This window comes from Puma concolor, chromosome D3, assembly GCF_028749965.1.
Source record: "Puma concolor isolate L17-30 chromosome D3, mPumCon1.1.hap2, whole genome shotgun sequence".
NCBI lineage: Eukaryota > Metazoa > Chordata > Mammalia > Carnivora > Felidae > Puma > Puma concolor.
This window is the reverse complement of record NC_141678.1, coordinates 3,240,738-3,265,763: the sequence shown is the minus strand read 5'-3', so window position 1 is coordinate 3,265,763 and position 25,026 is coordinate 3,240,738. Positions and strand designations below refer to the sequence as shown.

Genomic DNA, 25,026 nt, shown 5'->3' with positions numbered 1-25,026 from the left:
GAGGGCCGCTGAGGTCTTCCTCCCCGGGCAGGAGGCTCAGGGAACACCCCCGCTGTCGTTGGTGGACAGCCAAGAGGCCAGGTCGGGGTGACCGCCTGGTCCCGTTTCCCCTGGGACCGACCTGTGTTTTAAAATGGGGAGACCCTTTTTATTTTCCAAATTAACACAGTGTGCATCTGAAGCTCACACCATGTTGAATGTCAAGTATATTGCAATTAAGGGATAAATTAGGAAAGGAAACCTGAAGACCCGTGTCCCATGCAGCGTCTCTGGGGAGGCTGGGATTGGTTGGCCGCCCTGGGCTATGGAAGCGATACCAACTCCCATTAAAAGCTGGTGCTGTCCGCAGACAACACGTCAGTCCCGCCCTCCCCTGACTGGGGTTTGTGACACGGGAGCGCACGTCCCAACCTCCAACTTGGGGCCGGAGCCCCTCCCTCCCGCGTGTGTCCTGGGTGGGATCAGAGGGCGAGGTCTCCCTCGTGTGTACGTACACTGAATAAACGGTACATTAACAAACTGTGAGACCCTAAAACACATCGGATCGGGCATCGGGATCCCCTATTCTCTTTTATTCTGAGCACCGATGCCGCACCCACCCTCCAAGCCCGCCCACCTGCCTCCCTCTTGACATGTGAGCCTGTGAAGGCCCTGAACGAGTCTGCAGACCCACAACCTCTGATTTATTCCCGAGGGTGCATGCCAGCTCCTTCTGCAAAGAAGGCCCCAGGTGAGCTGTGCAGGGACCTTCTCCTAGAAGGCACCATCTTCTTTACAATGACGTGCGTCTGAGTCTGGGGAGGGGGTCACCACAGCACTGGGACTGTTCAGAGAGACCAGCTGTAACTCGTCCTGTTGCAACGATCCAGTAGAACGAGAGTGGCCTGTCTCCTGGTTGCCGGTCTCGTTATTCACTTAGCAGACACTGACCGAACGCCCGCTGTGTGCCTGGCCCTGGGCAGCACGCAGAAGGTGGAATAAAGGAGACGCTTGCAGCCAGGGCGGGGAGGAGGCAGGGAAGGGGGCAGCTAGAGCCCAGAGCGGTGGGTGCAACAGCGGGCTTGGTGCGCGATGGGCGGCGTGCACCCCACTGCTCTGTTCGCGGCTGCGTGCCCCAGCCGGACCCGCACGGCCTCTCCAAACACGAATCTGCTCTTTCTCGTGTGAAATAGATACCGAATATTTGCAGGCATTAGCATGAATCTTTATTAATATTAGCAATAATGCACCGACACTATTAACATTAATGCTTTTTAACATTAGCCATAAGTACGATAATAGAGAAGAGCCACTCCATTGAACAAGTGTCAGCCAGGCCCAGGGTTGAACTTCCCTTACTCACTCCCTGGCCACCCTCCGAGGCAGGTGCGTTGGCTCCGTGTCACAGACGAGGAAGCAGGCTCTGAGCATCCTGCCCAAGGTCACGCCCAGGACATAGCCAGACCGGGCCTCAAGCCCATGCCTGTATCCCAAAGATTGTGGTCCCAATTACTACACTAAGGCAAGCTTTGCATAAAGTTCCTAGCATTAAAAATGGAGTAAAACTGGGGTGCCTGGGTGGCTCGGTCGGTTAAGCGTCCGACTTCGGCTCAGGTCATGATCTCACAGTTGGTGGGTTCGAGCCCCGGGTCGGGCTCTGGCTGACAGCTCGGAGCCTGGAGCCTGCTTCACATTCTGCGTCTCCCTCTCTCTCTGCCCCTTCCCCTGTTCGAGCTCTGTCTCTCTCTGTCTCTCAAAAATAAATAAGCATCTAACAAAATTTTTAATGTTTTTTCTAAAAGAAAATGTACCATTACAGATGTGACTTAAATTAATTTTTTTTTTTTTTTCATTTTAAACGCAGCACATGAGCAAAGTGTTTGTGAAAACAACAATTTGCCTGTGCTGGTGCTTCGGCAGTGACCTTCCAGGTTTTTGCTCTCAGATTTCTTCTTTCCTCCAGAGTTGAGGTCAAAGTGCAAACACTGATTTTAAGCATCATGAACAGGGACGGTTCTGTGGCCCTCGACGGAAGACATATGGTCACGAAAGTCACGTGTGGAGGCACAGGCTGTGAGGTGCAGGCAGGGCCCCTCCAGGGGGACGGGGAGCCCCGAGACTGAAATCAAGCCCGTCTTTGCTGGCCGAGAAGCTTCCGCCTGGAGGAGAGGCCGAGCCCACTCGCTTGAGCCAGAGTGCCCCCTGCTTGCCAGGCGAGACATTCGGACTGCACCTTCCGGGAGGAGGCCACGGGCCACGCTCTGCACCCAGAGGCACAAGGGGTGCTGTGGGAAGACGCGAAAGCGGTCGCGGCGAGAGCCAGCCTCGCCTTGCACGGCCCGGGGCCGGTGGGCTCCATCAGACTGCCTGTCCCGTACAGAATAACAGCACAACCGGTGTCAAGTCCAAAAAGCAGCCGTTTCGAGGCTCCAGAGAGCCTCCCGGGCGTGGGCGTCAGAGGGCAAAGACCCCAGGGAGGTGGGGAGGCTACGGAGTGAGCCCCCGCCCGCCACCACGCTTCCTCTTGGGGGCTTAGCTCAGAGCCTGAACAAAATGGCACAGCCAGAGCTCAGAGCAGGCTCACTGGGCTGGACAGACAAAAATTACATCCAGGACTACGGAGGCAGCGCGGAGCTGTGGGCCCGGAGGCCTGAGAAAAGGGCTTGCAGGGAAGGGAGCCCGCTAAGAAGGGCACAGTTTCCCCGTGAGGCACTTGCCAGTCCCTGAACTGCACGTGAATGGGGCAGTGACGAAGAATCTAATGACACCAATGGTGCGGAGGGTTAAAGGCTAAGCTGACAGTCCTCTCCCAACGGGGTTTCTGGTTAAGAGCTGCCCTGGGAAGATAGACACCCCCAGGCAAGCTCACCTCCAGGCAGGTAGGCGTCAGGGAGTCCCCTCACAGCCAAGGGCGCTGGATGCTGGAAGGGAAGGTGTGCAGAGGGGGGCGGACGGGATGCACCCAGGGGGTGTCTTCACAGACCACTGTGACCGGTTCACCGGAACAGGTGCACAGAAGTGGACCCCAGGAAAGCCTCTGATGGGGGCACCGTGGTGGCCACGAAGCTCAGGGAAGCCATCTGCGGACACACGGCTTGGTCCGATGCATGGGGCGCGTTCCAGGTGCTAGCTGACCTCCCCGGCCCCACGCGGGCAGGGAGAGCTGGGCCCGGCCCCACGCTGGAGCCCGGCTCACATCTGTGGAAGTCACTTTGCCCCCTCTCGGCGCTGCTGGGGACACAGGCCAAGTGCACAGGACACAGGGCGGCTGTCCAAACGGGCATCCAGGCCGAGTTCTTCTTCACTGAGGCCCACGACAGTCAAACCTTCGACCAGATGCTGAGGTTTTCGCATCTTGAAATGTCCAGCTGAAAAACGGCTGTGTTGGGTGGGTTTCTAAGTGTTTGGACAGGAGGCTCGCTGACTCCTACAAGCAAACAAATAAACAAAAGGAAAACCCAAGGGCTCTGACTTAGCACTTCTTTGAGATGCAGGTGCTCATCGGAAAACTCGGAGGGAGCCAGGTTTATGAAATAGAGCAGAGGAGTAAGAGGAAAGCCAGATCACCCTGTTCGGTTTCTCTTTCAGGGAGAACATTAGATAATGTTTCACAGAATGAAGCAAATTGGGACATTTTTTTCCAATTTATATTCTACTGGCCAAAAATGTCTGAAAGCCTTTTTTTTTTTTTTTCTGTCAAAAAGGGCATTTGGGTGGAAAGAAATTACCAGACTGTGAAATTTCATTGATCTTAAAAACGTGGGTTAAGTTCGGGGTCAAGATTTACATTTTCTCTGATTTTCTCTGTCCTCCGAGTGAGGGCACGGTCGGAAGTCTGGGGCCGTTTCATCTGTGAGGACTGAGTGTGTCGTGCCTTCGGAGCACGGTGTCAGCCACGGAAAGAGAGAGCCGTCACGCTACATGTGACGGGACGGGGTTAGACGGCACAGGACGGAGACCGGGGCCCCGACAGAGGATGAAGTACATTCACCGTCCCGTCAGCTAATACGTGCAGAGACTGGCCGTGGCTGAGTCTCAAAGGCTCCGTACTGGGAATATGACCACAGACAGGAGCACCAGGGTCCCTATCCACATGGAACCCGTATTCTCACGAGGGCGGGGTGGCGGGGACGGGGGGAGGCAGATAACACAAACATGAACAAAATCAACGAGATAATATCAGATTGCAACTAAATGGCACCACAAAGGACATAAGCCAATGTGGCGAAGAATAATCAGGTGCCGTTCGTGGAAAGGGACTGTTTGGCAGGTCACGACACAAGGTTATGTCTGGGTAATAGTTTGCAGTTCAACGAGGGTAGGTGCAAAGGCCCTGCAGCCAGAGCCGGCCGATGTTGCCTGGAGAACCAGACATCACCAGGGTGGCTGGAAGGTGGTGAGGGCCACGGAGACGGCAGGGGGGAAGGCGGGAAGTGCAGTGAGCAGGGGGAGGGGGAGGCCACTGCAGGCTGCAAGCCTCAGATTCCCCGAATCTGAGGCCTGGGCCTTGCCCCCGTGAGAAGAGAGCTTTGGGAAGGGCGCTGGATCACGAGGCATTTTGTGACCGTCCTGGTGAAAGATTGCGGGCCTTCGCCGGAGGCGGTGGCCGGGGAGATAGAAGGAGGCGGGCATGCGTTCTGCAGAGTGGACGCAGCAGACCTTGTCAGTGCCTGCCCGCACTCCCCGACCCTCATGTTCCCAGCCCTCCTGGTGCGGCACGACCGACCCAGACCGCAGGATTCAGAAAAGCCAGGGAGCTGCCGTCCTGGTAAGCAGCCCCCCGCCAGGGCCCATCGGGACCCACAGGGAGGGGGTCCAAGGCGCCTTGGAGCTCACGTCCGGCGTGGCCCCCACCCGCACTGCAGACAGCTGGTGTGGTTGAGGAACGGCGCACACAAGAGGCGATCGTGTTCTCAAAACTGCGGTTTCCTCTCTTGGGTCACTCATCCTGCGGGATGGCAGCGGCCTCGTGGTAGGAACGCTCCGGCAACTCCCCTGCTCTCAGGAGTGGGGGAGGCAGGGACCCTGCCCCAGTCAAGCCTTCAGATGACAGAGGCCTGGCGGAACCTCCACAGCATCAGGAGACCCCCAGCCAGAGCCGCCGGCTCTCCTGTTCACAGAGCCTTCGCCCACAGGCACCGCGAGGCCATAAACGTCTGCGTTGCAAGCCGCCGAGTGCTGGGGTGCTCTGTCATGCGGGACGTGTGCCTGGCGGGGCAGGGGGTGACTTGGAGGTGTGTTGAGCCCCATCCGGGGATGCCCCGCAGCCAGTTCACCCTGGCTCACAAAATCTGATTGTGGGACGCTCTTCCCAAATCCTCACTCAGGGACATCTCACTGGTACCTGGAAACCAGGCAAGGCAAGAACGTTTTACGTCACGAAGCGTGGCAAGTACTGTGCGTGTCAGTGTCCTGGGGCTGTTGTAACAGCCTGGGTGACTTAAGACAGCAGAAATTTATCCTGTCATAAAGACAACTTACGGACTGGGAGAAGGTGTTTGCAAACGACATACCCGTTAAGGATTAGTACCTAAAATATATAAAGAGCTGATACAACTCCACATACAAAAAACCCACAAATAATCCGTTTCAAAAACCGGGCAGAAGACATGAACAGACACTTCTCCAAAGAAGACATCCAGATGGCCAACACACATGTGAAAAGATGTTCAGCGTCACTCATCATCAGGGAAATGCAAAACAAAACCACACTGAGAGGCCAACTCACGCTGGTTAGAAAGGCTGAAATTAACAACTCGGGAAACAACGGATGCTGGTGAGGATGTGGAGAAAGGGGAGCCCTCGTGCCCTGCTGGTGGGAATGCAAACCGGTGCAGCCGCTCTGGAAAACAATACAGAGGGCTCTCAAAGAGTGAAAAATAGAACTACCCTACAATCCAGCAATTGCCCGAAGAATTTATTGTATTTACCCAAAGAATACAAAAACACGAATCCAGAGGGATACATGCACCCATGTTTATAGTCACGTTATCTACAAGAGCCACATTATGGGAGCGGCCCAAGCGTCCATCAGTAGACGAATGGGTAAAGAAGGGGTGTGTGTGTGTGTGTGTGTGTGTGCGCACAATGGAATATTACTCAGCCATCAAAAGAATGAAATCTTGCCATTTGCAACGACATGGATGGAGCTCGAGGGTATAATGCTAAGTGAAACAAGTCAGAGAAAGACAAATACCATAGGATTTCCCTCATGCGTGGGATTTAGGCAACACGACAATCCCGGGAAGGAAAAGAGACCGAAAGCAGACTCTTCACTACAGAGAGCACACTGATGGTTACCGGAGGGGAGGTGGCTGGGGGTTGGCGAAATAGGGGAGGGACATTAAGGAGGCACTTGCCACAAGCACTGCAGACAATTTCTGAATCGCTATATTGTCACCTGGAACTAATGCAGCACCGTATGTTAACGATGCTGGCGTGGGGGAGGGGGACAGAAATCGATTCACCGTCCAGAGGGCCAGACGTGTCAGGTGGACCACGCTCGCTCCAGAGGCTCCGGGGAAAGTCTCTCTTTGCCCCTTCCAGCTTCCGGCAGCTCCGGGCTTTCCCTGACTTGCGGCTGCCTCATCCCAATTCATCCCAATCTCTGTCTCAGTCTTCACATTGTCTGGTCTCTGTGTGTCCCTGTGCCTCTGCCCTAATACAGGACCCCAGTCATTGGATTCGGGGCTCCCCTTAATCCCCCATTACAGTAATCACATCTGCAAAGACCCACTTTCCAAATAAAGGTCACAATGTGGGGTTCTGGGAGGACACGAACTTCGGAGGAACGTTACTCAAGCCGGAACATGCAACTTTAGTCCCCTGCACCCAGATCTTTGTCCTACGTTCTGCTCCTGCAGGAACCCCCCCCCCCCGAGACAGACGTCCGTGGGGACTTGCTAAGGTCGCACGTGGGGTTAAGAGGAAGGCTAGGGCTTGTGCAACTGGCAGATGGTTCGTCTACTAGCTAAGGTCATGATCGAATGGTGGAAGCAAATAAAACTCCAACAAATGACGTGGGTAGAAACGCCTGTGTGGAGCGCTGTGGCCCAGGAGGCCGGTTCCGCGTGAAGCAGGGTGAACGGCCACCGGCCCACAGTGCACTGGTGTGTGCAAATCAGTAGGAAGTAGTCTCTCTCCCCACGTTCCCTGCGGTCTCATTGCCTGGTGTAAAGGAAGTCCTCATTCCAGGGCAGCCCGGCATGGTTTCCCAGCCAAGAAGAGAGATGCAAAGTGCAGCAGACCCCACAATTTACAAAGATCTGGCGACTGAGATGACCCCAGTGCACAGCCGTGTTCAAACCAGTATCGGGCGCCTTCCGATAAAGGCAATCAGTTCCACGAGGGGAACAATTGGTATCACCCAGAGTCAAAGTTCACAAGTCGCGAGTAAGAGGATGTTTCTCATTTCTACTCTATTTTTTCTTTTTTTAATTTTTTTTTTTAATTTTTTTTTTTCAACGTTTATTTATTTTTGGGACAGAGAGAGACAGAGCATGAACGGGCGAGGGGCAGAGAGAGAGGGAGACACAGAATCGGAAACAGGCTCCAGGCTCTGAGCCATCAGCCCAGAGCCCGACGCGGGGCTCGAACTCACGGACCGTGAGATCGTGACCTGGCTGAAGTCGGACGCTTAACCGACTGCGCCACCCAGGCGCCCCTCTCATTTCTACTCTAAATGACTAGTCTTGCTGTTTATAGCGAGGACGCTCATGGCCTCAGGCAGACACGGAAGGTTCCAGAATCTTCTGTGCCTTCACAAATGACCTAAACAATAAATAAATGACTTAATATAGTAAAAGTAAACGGGCTTCCAATCTAAACAACCTCAAGATAAGAAAACTTATTTCCAGTGGAATGTCTTTTAGGCCAGAAAGCTCAGGTCTGTAAAAAAAATTTATATCACTTTTTTCCATGACTGAAATAAATTGTTCTTATGAAGTCTTTTACCTTTAGGAATGAGAATTTAATTTCAAGCAATTCATATCCCTCCCCCCTTGCTCCCTAGGGATACACCTAAGCTCCAAAAGGCTGAACTTGTGCCAGGAAATTATAGGAAGGGGTGAGGGGAGGACCCCATCTGGGTGAGCCGTCCATCCACACAGGCAGCTGCTGGGCCCCTCCAGGACTTGGTCCCAGCCGGGCTGCTCTAGAATCCACGGGATCATTCTAGGGTTCCCACCCCTCGTGGGGCCTGGAGGAGACCTCGTAAGCCTGTCCCAAACCACCCCACACCTGTGCTCCTTCTGTGTGCATGAAACCCACGGTGATCAAACCACTTTGAGTGTAAGGGAGCTCTTTGATGTAGGTTTTTAGGGCTATCTGCCCTAACAGAAATTAAATTTATTGAATAAAAACCAAGATACGTGTCTCACAGACTTCCAGTTTGAGTATTAAAATTTGTATTTGCTACAGGTAATTTTTTAACATGACACGGACTGGTCACCATCCCCAAAGCTTTGCCTTCTTGCAAAAGGACCCATCAGAGGAGTCTTTAAGAAGTAAGTGCCCACACTGTGCGTTAAATGTGATTTACTCTGAGCACAACATGCAGGCACGCATCGGTTTACCGAGCAAAGTACACGGGGGGGGAGGGGACACATAGAAGGACGGGACGGATTCTGGCCTGTGGATGCACAGGTGCTTTTATGCTCTCAGCACGATGCCCAGAAACCTCTGCTGTATGAACAAGCAAAAGGCAAAGTGAGAACTAGTCCAGCTGAGCTGTTGGCCCTGTTAATTTTTTCTGTTCAACATTTACATGACCTTAAGAATCCCTTCCTTGCGGGGCGCCTGGGTGGCTCAGTCGGTTGAGTGTCCAACTTCGGCTCAGGTCATGATCTCACGGTTCATGTATTCTGTGCTGACAGCTCAGAGCCTGGATCCTGCTTCGGAGTCTGTGTCTCCCGCTCTCTCTCTGCCCCTGTCCCGCTCATGCTCTGTCTCCCTGTGTCTCTCTCTCTCAAAAATAAATAAACATTAAAAAAAATTTTTTTTAAGTCCCTTCTCCCACACAGTGGTTAGGACAAGGATTCAAGAATCAAACAGATCTGGTAAAAACCCTGATTGGGTCAGAATGGGTTAGAATTGGGGGGGGGGGCAGCGCACCTGGGTGGCTCAGTCGGTTAAGCGTCTGCCTCTTGGTTTCGGCTCAGGTCATGATCTCGCGGTGTGTGGGTTCGAGCCTCGCATCAGGTTCTGAGCTGACAGCATAGAGCCTGCTTGGGATTCTCTCTCTCCCTCGCTCTGTCCTTCCCCTGCTTGTGCTCTCTCTCCCCAAATAAATAAATGAACTTAAAAAAAAAAAAAAAGAATGGGTTAGAATGCACACATCAACCCCGAAAGAAAGGACCATTCTGTACTGGCTCTGAAACCCCACCATTATGTTTGACTGTGAGTAGCAACCTCCGTCAGGACACGGCCCAAATGAACCTTCCCTGTTATGTTTAAGGGAGACATAACAACGGCACAGGTGTAATCCTCATAGTTCTGTCTACCTCCGACGGTCTGCAGAATAACCCCCCAGAGGTGTCTACATCGTAGTTCCCGGAGGCTGTGAATGTGCCTCCTTGCGCGGCGTTACGAGGACCCGCCTGGGGACGAGGGACACAGGACGTCAGAGGCAGAGAAGACGGTACAGACAGGACACGGATCGTCCCCTAAAGTCCCCAGAAGGGACGCGGTCCTGCCCACGCCCTGCCGTCAGGACTCCAGGCCTGGAAGAGGGTAGGCGTGGGTTGTTCGCAGCCACAGGGCGCTCAGACGCTGACCAGAGAGAGGACACAGCTCTAACGACGCGCTGTGTCCGGGCTCAACACGAGCTCATCTGCTCCCCGCAGCCAAGCTGTGTAAGCGCGCGTGTTATTACAGCCACTGCTTTGCAAGTGAGAAAAGGGAGTCAGCAGGAGGCCACGGCAGTCAGTGACGGCCACACGCCGTTCAGCCCTGGGACGCACACGGGGCGGCCTGGGGCTGGTGTCCACCCCCAGCCCCTCACGTAAAGCACGCTCAGCGTGGGGTGCCCGGAGGACGCTCCGTAAGCCCGGGCTCGTCATGGGTTTCCTCTGCTCTCCTGAATCGGGCAGAGAGGGGCAGACAGCCGGGCGCGGATGTTTCTGCCACGTCGAGCACAGAGGCAGCAAAGCGGGTGGTGTCCACACCTGCAGGCCGTGCCTTTGTGCCCCCTGGAGGCCCACCAGGTCCTCGGGCCGGCCCTCTGCGGGGCCGTCTGTGCTGAGAAATCCTCAGAACCGAGGAGCCGGCCAGAGAGGGGGCTGAACCCGCGACGGCGCCCATCTCCACTGCCGGCCTCCCTCCCGTGGCCCTTCCCACCATACGTGGACACACAGCACTGTGGCCTGGCTCGGTTTTCTCTGTTGGGTTAAAGACAGACTTTCGGGAGGGCTCCCCTACTTCTGGAGTGACTGATGAGCGGGGCCCCTCGCGGCTCTGGACGGTGGCGAGAGGGGGTCGGGGAGGCTGATGGCTCTGTGTTCTAGAACATTCCCCCCACAGGCTCTGGGAGGTAGTTCTGTGTGTCCAGGGGTTGGAACGAACACGCGTGTGCACACTGCCGCTGACACCCGTGCTGCCACGCACGTGCCACGGACCCGCCCAGACGGGGCGCCAGGGGAAACCCCACAACGCACACACCGACCCTCCCCTGCCGTTGCTTTCTGCCATGTATTTTCGGCCCAGCACGTGCCCCTGGAAGCACACGGCCCCGCCCTGCATCTTGTCACTTCTACACAAGGTTACTGTCCTTTGGTTAAGATGCCTCACAGCGCGTTCTACCCACCCCTTTGAGCGGCTCATCACTGAGTTCTCCAGAGTGTATTTGCGACGCACGCGTTAATAAACTTCTGCTGGTTTTTCCCTCGTCAATCTGCCTTCCCTCGGGGGAGTTTGCAGGGCCCCGGGCGTCTGCAGTCACGTCGCATTTGCTGGGACCGCAATCCGTGCACCCGGGTCTGAATGCTCTAAGCACGCCCGAATAACGAGGGCTTTCTGTCTGATTCAACCCGCGCCTGCACGTCTGCAGAGCTCGCTTTATAACGTCCAGAAAGGTGCCTCTGTGGCTTGGCAGATTCTCTTCATTTGGGGCAATTTGGTGAAAAGGTAGAAATTCCTAATGCGATGGCAAGAGTAGACCAGAGGAGAGAAATGCGAGCAGCTGTCAAAAGGTCTCTTTTCTCGGTAGCCACGCACCCTCTACTGCTCCGTGGAAGTCACTGTGGGGCCTGATGACTGCGTCTCCCTTCCCGGGCGAACAGAGCAACTCCTCCCCTGGGTTGTTCCTTATCACTGAGGGGAAGGAAAACAGGGACCGCAGACAATTCAGACTTGGGGGGGCAGAGAAGGGATGGGATTTAATGAGGGCTCAGAGATGCCCGAGAGGAGAATTTCTCCTTCCCTTGGCTTCTCAACTCCCTCCTCCCTACTTCGATGCCTTCTTCATGTACTGACCAGGTACTAACTGGCGGAAGAAGAAATACAAAGAATCAATAAGCATCTACAAAATGGCCAGATGACCGCGGATGGAAACAGTCTATCATCTGTGATAGGCTCCAAAGCGGCCACAGCTGCGATTGTTTTACTGATCCAAGTTGGGGCAGGGGGTGGGGCAGAAGCAACGTAACCATGCAGGCTGGCGGGGGTTTAAATGTTAGAAACCATCTGCAGGGCAACTAGGAAATTCTGCAAATGCGGATGGCCTGCCTCAAAATGGGAATGGATCGCCAGAGAGAAACAAACAGTAAAGGAAGAAGATCTGCAGGAAACAGAAGTATTTCAGAGACGGAAGGTCCCTCATTAAGGACCCCTGCATCAAGGATGCCTCGTCATCGTTGTCAGAGTGGCCATGCCCAGAACACAAGAGTATGGTGAAGGGGCGCCTGGGTGGCTCAGTTGGTTAGGTGTCCGACTTCGGCTCAGGTCACGATCTCACGGTTCGCGGGTTCGAGCCCCGTGTTGGGCTCTGTGCTGACAGCTCAGAGCCTGGAGCCTGCTTCCCATTCTGTGTCTCCCTCTCTCTCTCTCTGCCTCTCCCCTGCTCACGCTCTGTCTCTCTATGTCTCAAAAGTAAATAAAAACATTTTTAAACAATCTAGGGTCTATTCACTGACTATCTATGACATGCAAAGTGTTAACCATCTCCTCTGTGCAGGGCGAATGGACGGTCCTAGGAGACAGACAGACAGAACAGTGAAGCCACCACGGACTTGGAAGCTACATTTTTGTCTGGCTTAAAATCCAAACTCCAGCTGCGTGACCCTGGAAAGTCACTTAGCTCCTCTGTGCCTCCGTTTTCTCATCTGCAAAATGGGACTATTAATGACAGTACCCATCTCACAGCAGAGCCTGCACATAAGAAGGACAATGCAGCATTCGTTATGTTGCTGGTGGTGACAAGAGGGGCACCAGCCTGCCCCCAAATGCTGACATTCCAAAGAATCATCCCTTGGTGCTAAAATGTTTCAGGGACAGATGAAAAAGTGCAGAAAAGTGGGGCGCCTGGGTGGTTCCGATGGTTAAGCCTCCGACTTCAGCTCAGGTCAAGATCTCACCGTTCATGAGTTCAAGCCCCGCGTCGGGCTCCGTGCTGACAGCTCAGAGCCTGGAGCCTGCTTTGGATTCTGTGTCTCCCTCTCTCTCTGCCCCTCCCTGCTCACGCTCTGTCTCTGTCTGTCTCTCTCTCAAAAATAAACATTTAAAAAAACCCAAGAATATGGTGAAGAAGCCATCAGAAAAAAATAACGACCCCCCCCAAAAAAAGTGCTCTTGGAAATTTAAAAATAGCATTTCTGGAACTACAGGTGAAGAATGACTAGAAGAATTTTTATAGGATACCGAGGGAGTCAGCAACCAGGAAGATCTTGCTCAAGAGACACTCCAAACAACAGAGGGAAGAAAAATATCAGAGAAATAATAAAAGAAAAGTTTCCAGCATAATAGAGAGATATGAATCCTTAGAATAAGAGAGTTCACCTCATGTAGACACAGCACATTTTTAAAACACCCACATCTAAGACATGCTTGGAGATTTAAGAGCTTCATAGATAAAAAAGAAAAGCCCAGAAGCTCCAAGAGAGAAAAAATATCTGTAAATGAATTAAGAACCAGGCTTGCAGCAAACGTTTCAGCAGCAATGCTCAAAGCCACAAAAATGTAGGATGATTACTTGGAAAGTCTACGTGGAAATTACCTTGGACGTCGACATCTGAGCCTATGCACGGATGAGTGAGGCCATTGGCACATATGCAAAGCCCCAAGCCCTGCCCGTGTCTGCAGAAGCGACCTGTGGGGGACAATGATGGTGACCCAATAGAGGGTGGGGACCCAAGAAGCCGCAGAAGTGACGCGGGCATCCCCCGACAAGAAAACAGTGGTATCTGCAGCTGGCATAGGAGGGCATCGACTCAAATGAAGCCCGAAGTCAACGTCTCACTGGAGACATTGTCCTCTTTCTTCAGGAAGAAAAATGGAGGCCTGCATTTCAGGAGAAGGAATGAGGGGAAAACTGGAAGATCTTAGCAACATTAGGAAGACGTGCATTTCTTCTCTTTGAGAAAGCGGGAAGCTGGTTAGAGAAATCTGGAAAACAATAAATCGTACAAGAAAAACACGGCTCTGGGTTGAGCAAAAAGGATTTCCTGGTTCCTGGTGGAAGATGCATGGAGAGAACCTGTTTTTTGGGGCTGAGACTAAGCGCCTGTCATGTGGCTGAGGGCATAGGAGCCATTTCATTGAAGATGAAGGATGGAAAATTATATTCTAGGAGTCTCTCTGATGGTGAAATGAAAATCTCAATTTGCACAATTGTGTACTCATTTCGTGTTCATTTTCAACTTTTAAAATCAACTTACAGTCAAAGGAGCAATATTTAATTAGGGTTGCCAAAGAGTAAATGTTTCTGAACCCTGTGTCATGAAACAAAGGTTTAGCTAACAGAAGGAGGCCAAAAGACATGGGAAACAAATTGCCATCTGGTCATGGCGACGCGACAATGGAAAATTCCATGTGGTTGTATCAGGACGTGGAGATTGCCGTATGTTATTTAAAGCTACAAATATAACCAACTGAAGAATTAAAAATAGTTGCGTGGCCATCAACAACTTAAGGAAGAAGGTGGGAAGGGTGCCACAGTATTAGGCAAAGTGGCATCTCAAATAGCCGGGAGCTTCCAGAGAACGTCTGATGTCGGTAAAACACGAAATTGTGGGGATACAAATGAGGATTGTGGAGATAGTCACCGATGGCTCGCATGAGAAATGGTTAACAATCATCACCTCAGGGAGAAGACGAGAAGATGGTTGGGGTGGGTGCAAAGGAACAAGGCTTCTGGCTAATTGCTCTTCTGCATGTTTTAATCCCCGGATCATATATTAGTTTCCGGTTGGTGCTGTGTCAGCAAGGTTGTTGGCTATAAACACAGACTCTGAAGCCAGCCAGACCTGGGTCAGGCCCCAGCTCAGATTCCACTCCTGGGCATACGCTCAAAAGAACTGAAAACAGGTGTTCTCAACTCACACGTATTTATTTAGTCAACTACTCTCTGACAAGAGCGTTAAGACAAAATAATGGGGAAAGGACGGTCTTGGGATAAACGACATTGGGATATCCAGATACTGACCTGCAGAAGACCTGAATAGACCTTTCTCCAAAGAAGACAAAGAAATGGCCACCAGGTGCATGAAAAGGTGTTCGACGTCACTAAGCGTCAGGGAAAGGCACGTTTCTTTAAAAAAAAAAATGAGCGGGGCGCCTGGGTGGCGCAGTCGGTTAAGCGTCCGACTTCAGCCAGGTCACGATCTCGCGGTCCGTGAGTTCGAGCCCCGCGTCGGGCTCTGGGCTGATGGCTCAGAGCCTGGAGCCTGTTTCCGATTCTGTGTCTCCCTCTCTCTCTGCCCCTCCCCCGTTCATGCTCTGTCTCTCTCTGTCCCAAAAATAAATAAAAAAAAAACGTTGAAAAAAAAAATTTAAAAAAAAAAAAATAAATAAAAAATAAAAAAAAAATGAGCTATCGCGTCACACCTGTTAGGAGGACTATCATCAAAAAAGACCATCGGTAACAAATGTTGATGAGGATGTGGAGAAACGGGAACCCTCGCGCACTGTTTGTGGGAATGCAAATTGGTGCAGCCGCTCTGGAAAACAGTGTGGAGCTTCCTCAAAAAATTAAAAAGAGAATTTCCCTACGACCCAGCAATTGCACTTCTGGATATTCAATCAAAGAAAATGAAATCACCATGTGAAGAGACGTCTGCACCCCCAAGTTCACTGCAGCCTTACAATGGGCAAGACGTTTAAATAATCACAACGTCCATGGATGGATAAATGAACTTTAAAAATGTGGTATGTGCATATCCTAGATTATGATTTAGCTTTTAAAAAGGAGGAAATCTGGGGCGCCTGGGTGGCGCAGTCGGTTGAGCGTCCGACTTCAGCCAGGTCACGATCTCACGGTCCGTGAGTTCGAGCCCCGCGTCGGGCTCTGGGCTGATGGCTCAGAGCCTGGAGCCTGTTTCCGATTCTGTGTCTCCCTCTCTCTCTGCCCCTCCCCCGTTCATGCTCTGTCTCTCTCTGTCCCCAAAATAAATAAATGTTGAAAAAATAAAAATAAAATAAATAAATAAAAAGGAGGAAATCTGATCATTTACAACAACATGGATGGAACCGGACAGCATTCTATGAAGTGAAATAAGCCAGACGCAAAAAGACAAATCCTGTAATGATCCCACTTACATGTATAATCTAAAGTAATCAAACTTATGGAAGCAGAGTAGAAAGGTGATTTTCAGGGGCTGGGCAGGGGAACTGGGGGTCATGGTCAAGGGGTACAAAGCGTCAGTGATACAGGATAAGATCTGGAGATCTATTCGGCATCATGCCTGTAGCGAACAATATTGAAAATAAGTTTTTCTTTTTCTTTTAAGTTTATTTCTTTTGAGAGAGAGAGAGAGAGAGAGAGAGAGAGAGAGAGAGGAAGGGGCAGAGATAGAAGGAGAGAGAGAATCCCAAGCAGGCTCCACGCTGTCAGCACAGAGCCCGACTCGGGGGCTTGATCTCACAATCTGTGAGATCATGACCTGAGCTGAAATCCAGTTGGACACTTAACTGACTCAGCCACCCAGGTGCCTGAAAATAAAATTTTCTAAGAGAGGACATCTGGTGTTAAGTGTTTTTGCCACAAAAAGTAATACCAGTAGCAGTGGAGGTGGGAGGAAACTTTGGGAGGTGATGGATGTGTCCAGGACCTCGATGGTGATGCTGATTTCACAGGTGTATCCTTACCTCCAAACTCATCAACTTGTGTGTGTGTGTGTGTGTGTGTGTGTGTGTGTGTGTGTGTATTTTAATATAATTTATTGCCAAGTTAGCTAACATACAGTGTGCACAACGTGCTCTTGGTTTTGGGAGTAGATTCCCGTGGCTCATCGCTTACATACAACACCCAGTGCTCATCCCCACAAGTGCCCTCCTCAATGCCCATCATCCATTTTCCCCACACCCCTTACCCCACTATCAACCCTCAGTTTGTTCTCTGTATTTAAGAGTCTCTTATGGTTTGCCCCCCTCCCTCTCTTTTTGTAACTCTTTTTCCCCTGCCCCTCCCCCATGGTCTTCTGTTAAGTTTCTCAAGCTCCACATGTAAGTGAAAACTTGTACATGTTAATTATTTACAGCTTTTTACATGTTAATCATGTCTCAATAAAGTGAGTTTTAAAAAAGGGGGGGGTGCCTGGATGGCTCATTCGGTTGAGCGTCCGACTTCGGCTCAGGTCATGATCTCACAGTTCGGTGGGTTTGAGCCCCGCGTTGGGCTCTGTGCTGACGGCTCAGAGCCTGGAGCCTGTTTCACAGTCTGTGTCTCCCTCTCTCTCTGCCCCCCCCTTGCTTGTGCGCTCTCACTCTCAAAAAAAAAAAATAAGAATTAAAAAAATAATAAAGGAGGGAATGAAAACAAGCATCACACAGAAACTCGCACATGAGTATCAGCGCCACTCACAACAGCCAAAAGGTGGAAACAACCCGAATGTGCATCTGTGGGTGCACAGATGAACAAAATGCATTATAACCACACGGCGGGTTATTACTCGGCCATAAAAAGGAACCCGATTCTGAAAATTCCTACAAATATGTGCGTGAGCCTTGAAAACGTGCTAACTGAAAGACGCCAGACGCTAAGGGACCCACCCCGTACAATGTGAAATTTCCACAAGAGGTAAAAACCACCGAGACAGAAAGTGAGTCGTTAGTGCTTGAGGCTGAGGAGACTAGGAAAGAGAGGACTAAAGAAGGTGGGGTGTCCTCTGGGGGATGACAAGCATGGTTCAAAATTGACAGCATTTTGCTGGCACATCTCTGGGGCTACGCCGAAAGCCGCTGAAGGGTCCACTTGAAAAGCCAGACCAGCCAGACCTGCTCGGCTTTTCCTAGCTGGGTGGCCATCTGCAAAGTGACTTCTGTCCTCAGTTTGCTCAGCTGCAAAATGGGAGCGAAGCCCACCTCCCGCATCCCTGGGGAGACCTTCTCACTTAACGCAGGCGAGGGAGCCCAGTGCTTGCTCTTTGGAAGTGCCCCACAGAGAGCGATATTACAGGCAGGTGTCCTGATGAACTCGTGTGTTCTTTTTTACTGTGCTGAGCTGGATTGGCAGCCTCCAGCGGAGGCCTGTACGTGCCTTTGAGGATCTGAGTTCAACAGTTTCTGTCCTTTTGACTGTGTTCTTGGGAGGAAAGACTGGGGGAGACAATGAGAAGGGATCTGTTAGACAAGGGTGCCTGGCTGGCAGGACTGACGTGTCAAGCGTGTGTCTGCGGTCCTCGCTTTGCCGGGAGGCTACGAAAGGAAATTTGGCTCTTTGCTAATGTTCCCATTTTAGCAAACGATCAAACTCGGCAGTCCCCCGAGAGGAGGAAAATCCACCTCGGTTCAGCACGCCCTCGGCCCAAACTGTATATTCTGAATCGTGTGATCAGTCAAGAGAAGCTTCTCCATCAGAATGAAGAAACCACACTCTTTTGGAAACGGCTGAAAATCTGCTTTTCCCATCAATATCACCGCTGATATTATTTTTCCTTTCTGGGGTTCTGAAAACAGTTAATCTGACAATAGACTCGGTGAATTTTCTATGAGCTGACTGCGTTCAAATGGACGGACGGCCCGTTACTATTGGCAAAATGCCATCGTGCTCTGGCCATGGTCCCACCTGGGGACCTAGGAAGAAAGCTTTGTGGTTTACACAGAGCAAAGCTCGTCGCTGAACTGGTGTGATGGGCAGAGGTTGTCATGTTCTGTGGGAAATAGGGATCGAAGAATGCCATCTAAGTGATCCATCTGTGAAGAGTGGTCCCCAAGAGCAGGGAGCCCAGACCAGTAGCTTTAGTGGTGGGCAAATGACAGTGTTGGGAAGTCCTTACATCTGGGCACGGCCGGTGGTCTCACTTCAGAAGGCCCTGCTCTGCACGCTGTTACAGACTCACATCCCTCCTGGGGAAAGGGGCTGTTAGGGGCTGACCTGTGTCCCCCAAAACTCACGCTGATGTTCTCACTCCGTGACTGTATTTGGACATAAGGGCTTTACAAAGGTGACTAAGTTAAAATGAGGCTCTTGGAGGGGGGCCCTAATCTGACCTGACTGGTGGCCTTATGAGAAGAGGAAATGTGGACACACGGGGACACCAGGGGTGGGCACGTACAAAGAGGTGGCCCCCTGAGAAGGAGGCCATCTGAAGCCAAGGAGAGGGGCCTCAGAAGAAACACCCGCCAGCCCCCTGACCTTGGACTTCCAGCCCCAGAACTCTGAGAAAATGAACTTCTTTGATTGGATCTGCCCAGTTGGGGACTTTGTTACAGCAGCCTAGGAAATCAGTACAGAGGCCAATGGGACGTGCCCACCAGGAGTTCTGGGCCTCCTTTCTGACTGTACTCCAGGTATCTGGACCCCATAATGTCCCACACAACGGCCCCAGGCCCACTTCTAGGCCAGCAAGAGCCCCTACTGTGAGGCTAACCTTCTAAGGGGGGGACCATGAGGCCTGTGTGCCCAGCCCTGGCCCAGAGAGGTGCCTGGGGCAGCTGGTATCAGGGATCTGAGCAAGGCCTGCTTCTGTAGGACAGGTGTCCCCGTGCATGCAAGTGTGGGAGAAAGACGTGGGGAGGGAGGACCTGGGGCCAGGTATCAGAAGCTGCTTTCCCTGTCCTGGGGAAACTCCAGAACTCTATGCACCTCCAAGGGGTCAACGGGTTTTCAAGTCAAGCCCAGCCGTCTGGGCTGATGTGGAGGCACACAGTCAAAGCCAAGGGGTAGAAGGCATTTCGTTGCAGAGGCAGCCCGATTGGTAGCTTTTATGCATTTGCACACGGCACATGGGCCTCCATTCATGCTCTTAGTTTGGGGTGTCACGAATGCTGGGGATGAGGCCAATTAGCATCCAGCCAATACGGGCCTTTGGACAGCCACATTCCATCTCTCTGATCCTGACGGGGAGCAGGGACGAAAGACGGTCTGCGGACCCTCTCAAGCTGCCTTTTCCAGCCTCTTTGATAGAAACGTCGGCCGATCGTACCCCGTTCTGAGGGGCTACGAATGGCACTTGTTGAAGGCACGTTTGAAAACGCGTGAATTGCAGATGACTGAGTCTGGAGCACAGCACAGAAGCAGGGTTTCGGTCCGGGTGGTGGGTCTAATTCTAAAGAGTGAGCCTCCGGTCTGTGGTGTCTGCGGTTAGCTCTGGCAAAGTGGGGTTACCATGGAAACCCCTTTCAGGCTCTGTGGCCCAGACTCCCAGTTCTTGTCATCCGCGACGTCCACGTTTTTATTTTGTAAAAAATTTTAATGTGTGCTAATTATTCTGAAGCTGCTCCTTCTGTAACCAAAGCTCCAACCCCCCCCCCCCCCACCCGGCCCCACCTGAAATGTCAAGTTCAACGTGAGATTGGGGCTTTTCTTTGGAGCAAGTTCATGGCCGTGTTCATAGACGCGTCCCCCTCCCCCAACGGAGGGTGGACACTCTCCTTCTTCTTCTTCCTCCTCTGGGAAAGAGAAAATGAGCTGCGTGTCGTCCAGCAGGCGCCGGGAGGAAGGCCGCCACGTCTGTGGGCTTCATCAGGGGTTTTCTTCTGTGAAAGGCGGAAGAGATTACAAGCGGAGTCTTTGTTTCAGCGGGACGTGAATTGCACAGAAGCCCGGAAAAACGATCGAATCTGTTCGCTCAGAAGTGCAGGCTTCGGGACCATATACTGATAATTCTGTTTTGCAAGAATCCTGGAACAGAAAGACTGGAAACTATGATATTTTTCCCCCCTTAGAAGCACAAACTCGAAGGCAAATATTAAACTTTGGGGAATTTGCAATGTTAAACATTCCCAAGCCTTGCAGAGCCCCTCAGTCCATACCCCCACGTGTGGAAAACCAGCTTTTGAAAGAGAGGAGTCTGGGCTTAAAAAATGAAGCCTAATTTGGCTCTGAAGCAGCCTTGGACCTGGAACAGCAAAGCCCAGGCTCAGCTTCATGTATCTCTGCACGTCGATGCTCTTATGCAGCGGCGGTGCCTGATTCGTTCATTGTGGCCCCGAAGGGAGCACTGTGCTGGCCCCAGCAGAGAGCTGGAAAGCCAGCTGGAAGGGGAAACAGGTAAAAACAACAGAATCTGAAAACGTGAGAGGAAAACAGGACAGGGTACCCGGTGGCTCAGTAGTTAAGCATCCGACTTGGGCTCAGGTCATGATTTCACGGTTCGTGAGCTCGAGCCCCGCTTCGGGTAAAACATGAGCCCCACTTCAGGTGATCCTCACTCCTCTCTCTCTCTCTCTCTCTCTCTCCCTCCCCCTCTCTCTACCCTTCCTGGGATTCTCTCTCTGCCCCTCACTCATTTGCACACACACTCTCTCTCTCTCAAGAACAACAACAAAAAGCCATTTGCAATGATGTGGATGGACCTAGAATATGTTATGCTAAGCGCAGTAAGTCAGTCCGAGAAAGACAAATACCATATGACTTCACTCATATGTGGGGTTTAAGAAACAAAACAGATGAACGCAGGGGAGGGGAAGGTAAGAGAAGAGAGGGAAAGAAACCACAAGAGACTCTTAACTATAGAGAACAACTGGGGAGGGTTGATAGATGGAGGTGGATGGGGCATGGGCATTAAGGAGGACACTTGTGATGAGCACTGGGTGTCGTATGTAAGTGATGAGTCACTGAATTCTACTTTTGAAACCCATACTTCACTGTATGATAACTAACTAAAATTTAAAGAGAAAAAGAATGTTGGGGAATACAGAGTAAAAAAAAAAGACAGAAAGGGAGAGAAGGGAGGGGAAAGAGAGAATGAGAACTCTTACATGATTTCTGTAGGAGGCACACTCCTCTGGTTCCAAGCAGTAAGAAATCTAACTCAAAACTGTGTAAGGAAAAAAGGGACGGGTGTGGAGGGCTGACATTAAAAGTCCAGGAGGCTTTCAGGCAAAGCTGGATCCAGGTGCTCCTGTGAGGTCCTCGGGGATTGTCACTTTTGTGCTCTCAGTTCTGCCCTTCTCTGAGTTAACTGCATGCCCAGGCAGCCAGGAAGATGGCCATCAGGAGCATCAGTCTTGCTTGGTGACTTCTCAGTGTCTCTAGTGAAAAGAACCATTCTTTTCGCTAACCGTTGACACAAAATACTCATAATTGGATCTCTTTAGACCATTGCATTACATGGCTCTTTATCAAGCCACCATTGTGTCTACAGGCATTAGGTGCTCTGGTTGCCTGGGTCCAATGCCTACCTCCAGAGTCAAGGAAAACTCAAGAGACTGAAAGCAGTCTCACTGCACCCCCAAATTGTATGGTTTTGTTACCCAAAGAAGGGGGTTGGGTGCAGGACCGAGAAGAGACAAGGCTGCACGGCTTCACCAAACGACTCAGCACTCAGAGAATCAGATGCGAGGACGGTGCTTCCCCATGAGCCCCGGCTGGTTCACGAAGGACTCTGCTCTCTTCCTCCCTGCCCAACCAGCATGTGGAGGGCAGACGTGTGCACCTCACCCCCTCCGGCACTGGAACGCCACACACAGGCGCTAACAAAGAGCCGTGGATCTGAGAAAGGATCCAGGGGTTGCCGAACACAACTGAGTGTTCACTTTGTCGTTTCTTCTTGCCCTGGTGCGTACTTGTGTGGTTTCGACATCTTGTCTTTAAGAAAACTGCACATCTCTCTTTTCACTTCCCTTCTCTCGCCCCCACCCCCTAAGCTAGCCAAGGTGCTTGGAAAAGATAACAAGATCTGGGATATTATATAAACATACGGGGTTTTTAGGCGGACAGCTCTGGGATGTTGTCAGGCCGGTCAAGTGCACTCACCCAGGGCTGCGTGGAAACAGCTTATGAAGCCATGTTTTCTGCCTTCATCAGAGCAAATAACTTCTCCGAACAGAAAGTAAATCAATAGCAGTTGAAGGCTGGCTTTTCCTGGTTCAGAGGCAGAAAATGTTAACGACGTTCTCCTCTCCGAGCCCCCTTTACGCCTCTGAAGTCATCGGTGTAGAAAAGTTAGTGGAAGACATGGTGCATTTTGGAGAGTCCAGGGAGGTGAGCGTCGTTGGGAAGATGTTTTCATTCACTGAACCTGCAGGATGTTGAGACACGTTTCGTACTGTGTTTGCATCAAAATGGTATACGATTTGGCTAACTTTAGTATTCCTTTGCTGAATTTACACCACACACACACACACACACACACACACACGTGTAAACCCCAGGGTCCCAGATAGCTCAGCCCCTGTAGTGCCACACGACAGCCAACAAACAGGAGAGAACAGTCCAGCGGCCAGAAACCATGTTTTAAGAACACCTTTCGTGAAGATCAAGTTTCTTAGTCATAATTATCAGAAGCTGACTCTAATGACTGAGCTCAAAAAGGCTCCTTTCAAGGCCGTTGGGAGCTCACAGAATCTCTGCCAGGACTGGTGAACAAGTATGGAAGCTAAGTTTCCAGGAACCACGTCCGGCATCCCACAGGAGACGCAGCCAGCTGTAGAAACCTGCTCTGTTGTTGCTGGGGGCCCCAGAGAAGGTCCCCGGAGCAGGTGCGAGCTTCGGCTCCCCTCGGTGAGTCCACGTCTGCCCCAGGAACTTGCCCTACATCGCCAAGAGAAGGGCCTCTCCCAACACCAACCGCTAACCCTGGCTTCAGCCACCAGGACGGACAAACGTGGCCGCTGTGAGGCCAAGTTTCCTCTCATTGCGCACCTTGGAACGCAAGTCACATCCAGGGGAATCTCATTGAGTTGGATGGGGCCTCCGCTGTGTTGGGAGAGGCACTGCCCGGGTCCTGGAGCATCTCTGTGTGTCCTCAGCTATCATGCCAATTATCTGCCAATTACCGTGCCAGATTATCGTGCCAATACTGAGCAGTCTCAGTAGCTAACCATGTAGGCAACAGAGAAGGTCAGGGGCCCATGGAGGGACCGTTTGCTGGCCCCCCACGCAGGCCCTGGGTCCTGGCCGCTGTGCTTCCTGGTGGTGGTGCCTCCCAGTGTGTGTGTACCCAGCAGCCTCACGGGGCCTGGTGAAGGGGGTGGGGCACGCTGACCCTGACGCTGGCGTGGGCTCCTGTATCGTGAGTGCTACACGCTCTGCTCCCTCGGGTCTGGCTGTCTACTTCAGCAGCCCTGTAACTGCACCAACCCGAGCCGCTCGCCTGCCCCGTCATCCGCTCGAGTCCTGGTGCTGCCTGCCCTCCCGAGAGGCTGCGGTTCCTCCCCGAGAAGCGGCATCCTTGCAACAAGACAGGAGGTGGAGGGCGTTGGGGACTTGCCATCTGCCTTCTTAAATGGGAACGTGAGGCTCCCGTTGGGAGAATGTCCCTGAGATGGGCCGACGAGCAACATCCTCGTCCGAGACTCGGGGACGTGAGAATCTGTTGCCTTCGCAGCAAAAGGCGATTTGCAGATGGGAGCGAGGCCCTTCAGGTGAAGAGATTATCCTGGATTATCCTGGGGGCCAAGGAACACCAGCTGCCTGGGAGGCCAGAAAAGCCAAGAGGAGGATCCTACCTGGGGACTCTTGAAGGAACGTGACTTTTACACTTCTGGCCTACAGAGCTGTAATATAATGAGTGTGCGTTGTTTTAAGCCACTTGCACATTTGTGGTGATTCGTTACAGCAGCGATGAGAAATTAACACATTCCCTAAATGGGAAAAGACTGTTCCAAGGACAATGAGGGCAAAATAAATCAATGTAGGAAGGAGGAGACACAGGGCGATGCTGTGCAGGGTCTGAGGGGGGCAGGACGGGGGAGTGACACCGGACAACGCGAGAGCAGACCCAGGCAGCGAGGGCTCGGTCCTGGGCTCCCTTCTCTTTTCCACGACTGTGCTCTCCTGCTTGGGGAGCTCATCTGTGCCTCAAATTGATGAACACGGGTCTGTCTGGGCCCCGGCCCTGTCCCGAGCCCCAGGACCCTATGACCTCCACATCTCCACACTGCTTTCCATCATTCTGATGACACACGGGGGCCGGGCTGGAAACAGCGGGATTCTCACGAAATGGAAGATGAGAGGTGTGAACAACAAAGCTTCTTGATTCAGAGGATGGGGGAGAGCAGTCATCTGAAATGTTTGAAACGTATTTTGCCTTTGCGTCATGAAATGGAGAAATGCGGTTTAAAAAACAAACAAAGGACTGCTCCGTGGATGTTGTTACTAGTCTGGGTTCTCCAGGGAAACAGAGCCAACAGGATAAACGGAGAGAGATAAGAGTTGCGTTACGGGAGCTGGCGCAGGTGATAACGGATCCTGAGAGGCCCCGAGATCTCCCACCTGTGGCTGGGGGCCAGGAGGAGCCGGATGTGTGATGTCGTGTGACGAGGAGGCCAGAGAGCCAGGAGGCTGGTGTGGGAGCCCCTCCCTGACAGCTGGGGCCTGAGACTCAGCTCACGCAGAGAGGGAATTGACAATCGTGCTGTTTTTTGTTTTACCCAGGCCACCAGGGGGCCACGTGGCACCTGCCCGCATGGTGGGCAGTGATCTTCCTGGCCCACAGGGTCAAGGGCTGATCT

At 52.1% G+C, this 25,026-nt stretch overlaps 1 protein-coding gene across 1 annotated transcript in view; it reads right to left on the bottom strand.

The window, feature by feature from the left end:
• Positions 1 to 1,729: 1,729 nt before the first annotated feature.
• The window catches only part of SLC15A4 (solute carrier family 15 member 4), an 85,125-nt gene continuing 61,828 nt past the window's right edge, over positions 1,730 to 25,026 (bottom strand). The window contains exon 8 of the mRNA XM_086681432.1: positions 1,730 to 3,406. Within this exon, the coding sequence (XP_086537558.1) occupies positions 3,300 to 3,406 (107 nt within the window). The 3' untranslated portion in view covers positions 1,730 to 3,299. The remainder of the gene's footprint in view (positions 3,407 to 25,026) is intronic.